The 7,468-nt window shown below is 38.5% G+C and overlaps 1 protein-coding gene across 2 annotated transcripts in view; it reads right to left on the minus strand.

Moving 5' to 3' along the window:
* Positions 1-2,196, minus strand: part of myo1ea (myosin IEa) — a 47,025-nt gene extending 44,829 nt beyond the window's left edge. For both annotated transcript variants that reach the window (XM_058381727.1, XM_058381726.1), the window contains exon 1: positions 1,911-2,196. In XM_058381727.1, the coding sequence (XP_058237710.1) occupies positions 1,911-1,913 (3 nt within the window). In that variant the 5' untranslated portion in view covers positions 1,914-2,196. The remainder of the gene's footprint in view (positions 1-1,910) is intronic.
* Between the last annotated feature and the right edge of the window lie 5,272 nt (positions 2,197-7,468).

Consider the following 7,468-nt stretch of genomic DNA (forward strand, 5'->3'; position numbering starts at 1 on the left):
AATGAATGAATACAGTGCGCCGTGCTGAACGTCTAGACGTCTTGTGTTTGGAAAAACTCTTATCCACAGTTTGTCACAGAGTCAGGAGATCAGTCAGTGATGTGGGAGTGAGCAGTATTTACTCTACAGTTGGAAACCTATGCCATTTTCTCTGCGTTTCCATCATTCAAATGAGGACTTGTGCGGAGGTGACGCCAACGTTTGAAACGTAGTCAAAACAATAACATCTAGAACAATAACTAACTTTGTTAGTTACTGAGTTTGTAAATTCTGGACAAGTCCCTGACTGCCATTTACTACACAGTAGCAAAAAGTTATAGCTCACTCTAGAACTAGAGTTCTAGACACTCTAGGACTCTAGAAACCTGATCATCCTCTAAACATTCTTCTGATCACCTGACAGACAAGAGCACTGTCACTTTCAGCTTTTTTTGTCAAGCCGTACATTACGTCCTAATAAACACTAACTTACGAAACGCACACAGGAAGGCAGAGATGTTAAATAAGATTGTGTACACAGTTCACACCTAGACCGGAGTAGAGTGCATTAGCTCCGTATTACCTAACGAGGCTTGTTTTATGAGCGCATGCCTGTAGGAAAAACCAGTTCTGCAGGTGGCCAAGCTCTTAAAACAACCGCTGAACTGCATGGATCAGATGGACGGACTGGCTTAACCTGCTCTGTGGTAGGTGCAATGCAACTAAACATGAAATACCGCAGGATGAAGACAGCAGGATGTGAAACTATATATCTGACCTGCAGTCTAGATATAAATCAACCATCTCTTATTTAGCCTGGATATACATTCTAATGCATGCCAAGAAGGACATGCAGATATGTGAATAAATCAATTCCTCGTAGGATGTGTGCTTTGAACAGAAATCCAAAGTCTTTATAGAATACTCTGTTACCAGATCTTGTAAACAAAACACAAGCATGGAGTACAAATTACCCACATTCATTTTCACGATCCACCTGTGAGAATATGATCAAGACAGCTTTTAGTTCTAGATACCCGGCATCATGAAAATCTCACTTAGAGACACAAAAAGCAAGTGATTCATTTAAAGCTATTACTACAAGAAGTACAGTTCGAGTCTGAACATTTTTCTAGCTGTTTATTTGTTGTCTTTGGGTAACTATCATGCTGACGTCTTAACCACGACTGTCTTTGAGTCACAATATTATTAGTGTTAAATATAAACAAACGATTACATAGATAAATAAATAAAGGAAGGCAGAAGCATTCTCACAGATGGCCATTGAGTCTAATGGTTACTATGATATATCTGTTCCTATCAGAGTCCAGTCTGAGTATGATCTGTTAGACAGGGAGGAAAACAGAGAAGAGAAGCAAGCGAAGGCACCATAGCAAACCTGACACCAAGGCTTTTTTCTTTTTTTTTTCTCTTTGGAGCTCTGTACTGAATTGAATAAGACACCTCAATGGTCCATTCAGTGCTCCTGAAAGCCTCAGATCCCCATGTTCAATTCCATGCAGTATCCCATTTTTGGGAATTTTCCTCAACTGTGGTCTTGATAGTCATGTAGATTTAGTGAAAGCGGAGGACAAATAAACAATCTGATTTACTGCTGTTTGTATACTTTATTACTTTATTGTTTATAAACTAATCTCAGTTCTCTGAGCAAATATTAAATGTAAATATAATGACACTGGTCATTTTTAACATAGATAGATAGATAGATAGATAGATAGATAGATAGATAGATAGATAGATAGATAGATAGATAGATAGATAGATAGATAGATAGATAGATAGATAGATAGATAGATCACAGGTATTTATTTTAGTGAATAGGAATAGATTCATGTGCCAGATGTTTTGTTTTTTTTTTCTGACCAGAAAGTGAAAGAGACAGAGGCAGGTCAGTGTTGAAGGTAACTCACCATAGTTACAGCTGGTGACAGATAGACTCCTTATAGCAGTCCGGTTTGTTGCTTTGACTTCGAAGAGTATCCTTTGTCTGTGTCCCTGTCGCAGAAACACAACTCCTTTGTGTGTGTGTGTGTGTGTGTGTGTGTGAAGCAGAAGCTGTAGATAAGTCCTCTAAAAAACCGTACAAATGCGTCTGAGTGTGTCCTCAGAGGTCCATGTCGAGCAGCAGGTTTGCAGTTGCTAAGGCTGCGCTGTATCTCAGTCAGCAGAGCCGGTGGTGTGGGGAAGAGCTTCACTTCACCGCGCTGCTGCTGACGGAATACACATGACGTGACCAGTCCATAAATGGTAAAAAAATAGATGCACCCGACCGACCAATAGGAGGCGCTGTTGCCTTCTTCTTGGTTCTTGGCTGATATAATAAAGACGTGCGAACTTTATCTGTGTAAAATTAAAGCGAGACACGACCTTTGATAGGCTCAAGGTATACACTGATCAGGCATAACATTATGCCCACCTGCCTAATATTGTGTTGGTCCCTGACCCGTCATGCACTGTGTATTCTGACCCCTTTCTGTCAGAACCAGCATTAACTTGAGCAACAGTAGCTCGTTTGTTGGATCCGCTCCCCATGTGCATCAGTGAGCCTTGGTTGTCCATGACCCTGGCGCCGGTTCACCACTGTTCCTTCCTTCGACCACTTTTGATAGATACTGACCACGGCAGACCGGGAACACCCCACATGAGCTGCAGTTGTGGAGATGCTCTGATCCAGTCGTCTAGCCATCACAATTTGGCCCTTATGAAACTCTCTCAAATCCTTACGCTTGCCCATTTTTCCTGCTTCTAACACATCAACTTTGAGGACAAAATGTTCACTTGCTGCCATGACGAGACGATCATCAGTGTTATTCACTTCACCTGTCAGTGCTCATAATGTTATGCCTGATTGGTGTATATAATATATGAAATTCTTACAGGTATATTTGAATGAAATGTTTAAAAATGTATAAACACATTTATGTGTGCAAATGTGGCTTCATGTAAATACATTTTGGATACCAGGACAAATCTAGGCTTTTTTGTTGCTGGTATTAAAACATTTTTCACTAGTTTTTCACACATTTTTCATTAGTCACCAAAGTTAAAGTAAAAATCTTTCTCTGTCTGTCTGTCTGTCTGTCCATCACACAGTATGTCTGTCTGTCGTACAAAATAACCAAATTACAAGGCAGAGAAACCCTGGCCGGAAATGTTTCTTTTCTTTTCTTTTCCTTTTTTTTTTACTTTCCTCTGGGCTCTTTAGATATCTTCAGACATCTTCCCTTCAAGATAAAAAGCAAATCTGGCCATGTTAATATAGGAAATATTGAATAACAGAACAGTCAATTATAAGACAAATTATGAGACCTAACCTTATATGGTTAAGGAAAGGGCAAACATATGAAATGAAGTCATGCATACAGTTTAGCACCAAATAGATGTTACATGATTCAAGAAGTAACGTGTTGTCATGGCCTACTAAAAGATTTAATCACGTCTGTTATGTATGTGTGTTTTGTTGTCGTTGCTGTTTTGTTATTTCTAAAGGCATTCGTGAACTGCCATTTTAAAGATAGCCAGGCTGTGTGTGTGTTCCTGTAAAGAAATATAGCCCAGGCTATCAATGGATTAAATCGCCTGGGCCTGGAAGTAATCTACACCAGCCGCTTCTTTAAGAAACCTGAAGACCCTGAACCCTGTCTATTTATCCTCTTATCATAGGGGAAGCACGATAGGTCCATCCACACACTCACAACAAGTCTAAGGAAAAGCTTCATCTCTAGAGCTGTTACTAGTGTATATTGTCCACCTGGTTCCCTTACCAGCACAAACGTTGAGCCTGAAGACAAAGACTGCTGGGTGTTTCCAGTGCAATAGGACACTAATCCAATTCCCATTGTTTACTTGCACAAATGACCTTGATGTAGCATCTACACTACACTGTTTGCACTAATCCACCTTGCAAAATCTGTACCCTATGCTTGCTTTTAATTTAACTACTACAACATATTGCATTACATGTAAACATGGTTCTACAGCCATCAGCACTATATCTATTCCCTCAGCACTACTTAATCCTCAGACTAAATGTTGTGCACTACAATTGCTGTACAGTTGCCAGATTGCTGTTAAATTCTGTTGCATGTAAAAAAAAAAAAATCGTATTACCTTTTTTTAAAAGCCTTCCTGAAACTCAACGTGAATGTGAATAGAAATATTCATATTGTAACAAATCCAAGGTGGGATCTGGATACAAATGCAAATTATAAAGAAACACTAACAAAAATCTAGACTAAGGAAGGCTAGGCTTGGCTTGAAAACATCAACAGGAATACACACTACTACCTGTAACACAAATACAACACAACAATACAATCCACAGCATCAGAGGCAGGACATAAAGAGTTGATATAGGGGAACTAATGAGAGGGAATAAAGCAGGTGCACACAAACACAGGAAGTGAGACATATAACAAAGGAGGAAGTTCTTGGAGAAAATGTGAGTGATGGTGTCCTCTGGCGGTATCTTTGGGAATTGGTCATGGTGTATTGCGACATTATGGAATAGGACAGGATGTCCATTTTACATGCCCCCAATATTACTCACTTCTGTTTATTCTGGGATTCGTTCCTAAAAAAGTACTAATGATTTTGCAGTGTTGTGAATTTTTGTATTGCCCTTATAAATGCCAAGACTTGATTTTCAAATTTCTATTTCATATCCCTGCAGTCTAAATAACTTTAATATTATATTCTAGCTGTTTAGACTGCAGATATACGTGGCAGACGTGAGATTCCTCCTAAGAGTAACTGGGCTTACTTTCTGTGGCAGGATGAGAAGCTCAGCAATCTGGGAGAACGTTGGAGTAAATGAACCAAACTGAGCTGCGGTGGTTTAGTCTCTTATAAGGATGCCTCCTAGAGCTTACTGGACCTTAAGGACAGATTCAGGAATGGATGGAGAGATTATATGACACAGCTGGCTTGGGAGAATCTGGCGATCCACCCAGGAATCTGTGACCAGGGATAGGGATGTCTGGGCTGAATTTCTCAGCATGTTGACATTTCTCCAAAAAGCAGACACAGTGTTCTTTGCCACATTACACGTAAGCTTTAATACTCAACGGAAATCAAAAGCTTCTTTGAAAGACAATATTCTTTAAGCTTGTCTTAGTTTTGCTGTATAGACTCATATATTTTCAGAAGGCTATATCAGGATGCCATTTTCTGTGTCCTGAATTAACACCATCAATAAGAGGTCTCCTTCTGTAACTGGTTTATCTTTATTTATACCCCATAATCTCACATTGTTATTTACATTGTTAGATTATTCTCTGTTATTCATTCTCTCTCTCTCTCTCTCTCTCTCTCTCTCTCTCTCTCTCCCCCTCCCTCTTTTTTTTACCTTAAATCTTTTTTTTTTCAAATTGCAAACTAACATTGTTAGATTATTCTCTCTCTCTCTCTCTCTCTCTCTCTCTCCCTCTTTTTTTTTTTTTTTTACCTTAAATCTTTTTTTTTTTTCAAGTTGCAAATGAAGTTCCATCTTTGCTATTGTTTGAGTTTTTCTTTGTTGCTTTTGGAATAGGTTTTTGACCAATTTTTTCAAACAACATGCTTTAAAATCATGTTAAGTCATTTTTTATAAATGTCTCAAATTTTGTTTATTGTTCTGCAAATAAAAAGCAAAGCATTTAGACGATTTAGAAAGTGGAGAGGTGATGATTTAAAGTTTACAGTTTATTATGGTACAGTTGCAATATGTCACAAAACTGCTGTGACCCACTAGATGGCTCTAGCACTTAAAAATATTAATTTTTTCCTGGTTTTGTCCAGCAGTTGGAGTTTCTCATTTTAAGATCCACCAAGTGAATGCTTTTCAAAAAAAAAAAAAAAAAAAAAAAATTAAAAAAGTAAATAAGTAAATACAGTAAATAGGTTCATGATATTTTGATAAAGCTTTTTCAAGGGGTCAGGGGCGGCCAAGGCTCATTGATGCACGTGAGGAGCGAAAGGCTGGCCCGTGTGATCCGATCCAACAGATGAGCTACTGTTGCTCAGATTGGTGAAGAAGTTAATGCTGGTTCTGATAGAAAGGTGTCAGAATACACAGTGTATTTTGTGTATGGGGCTGCATAACCGCAAACCAGTCAGGGTCGTAATGTTATGCCTGGTTAGTGTATACAAATATATGTAACAGATTTTAGGGTGTTTTTAAATCACCTTTTTAAACAAGCCATACTGGGTCCCGTTATAGTGGATTCAAATGAGTTCAGTTCAGTTTCTAAATATTTGAGCCATCGTGAGCTCTCAGACAACAAGTATATTCGAATAGTGATATCAGCTCATATTTTAAGTGGTTGGAAAAGACAGAAGACATGCACAGATTACATACATAATAATATAGAGGAGCTATAGTTCACATTATTACTGCTGTCTGTTTAAACTCAATGGCAGATTTTATGGTGCTACAATGTTATTATTAGCCTTTTCTCTGTCAAGTGGCAGGAAACTGCCACTATGTACTGCAGGGACAGCAAGCTCTTTAGCCATTAAGCAAAGATGAAGCAGACTGGAACCACTATATTTTCACAAGACACAAATCACGTGTATTTACAAAATGAAGCAGAAATGTACACAATGTACTATAGCCTGTACTAAGACCATGTCTTCAAGTGTTTTGTTCACATGTGCACAGAAAATGTTTATTCATTGATATGGACCATCACAGCCCTAAAATAGACCAAAATATTTCTTTGCTTCTCACGTAAAATGATTCATTTCCAAAAAGAAGGAGATGGGATTAGGGAATTTGATGGCTTTCTCTGTCACATTGTTTACCTCAGAAGAAGCAGTGTTACATATATACATGCATCACACACTTTAAGGGAGTTAGGACATTCACTTAGCTGTTAATGTACTGGTCAAAACTGCCATTGGTAAGTCTATAACTGAGTAAATTGTTATTCACAAAACAAATAACGTAAAAAGCATTAATTCATTTACTAAGATACACACAAATTACAGTCCACACTAAAGCTCAGGATGGACACTAAACACCCACTCTCTGCTTCAATATACCCTTCTTTTCCCCTTTCTTTTCATTATTTCTCTTTCAGAGGAAGTCGTGTTGTGGGGGGAATTACTCACTGTTTGCCTATACTCTAGGTGAGATGTGATGTAATATTACATTTTTCTAAGCTAAATTAACACACACACACACACACAAATACACACTCACAGAAACACACACTCACAAATGCTCAAACATTCAAATAAACACACACATTCATGCATAAACACACACACACAAATGCACAAACACCCCCCCCCTCTCTCTCTTTCTCTCTCTCTCTCTCTCTCTCTCTCTCTCACACATACACACACACACACACACACACACGCATGCACATGCACACACACACACACGCTCAAACATTCAAATAAACACACACATTCACGCATAAACACACACACACGCACACAAATGCACAAACACTCTCTCTCTCTCTCTCTCTCTCTCACA

Source organism: Hemibagrus wyckioides, linkage group LG27 (genome assembly GCF_019097595.1).
Source record: "Hemibagrus wyckioides isolate EC202008001 linkage group LG27, SWU_Hwy_1.0, whole genome shotgun sequence".
In the NCBI taxonomy this organism is placed as follows: domain Eukaryota; kingdom Metazoa; phylum Chordata; class Actinopteri; order Siluriformes; family Bagridae; genus Hemibagrus; species Hemibagrus wyckioides.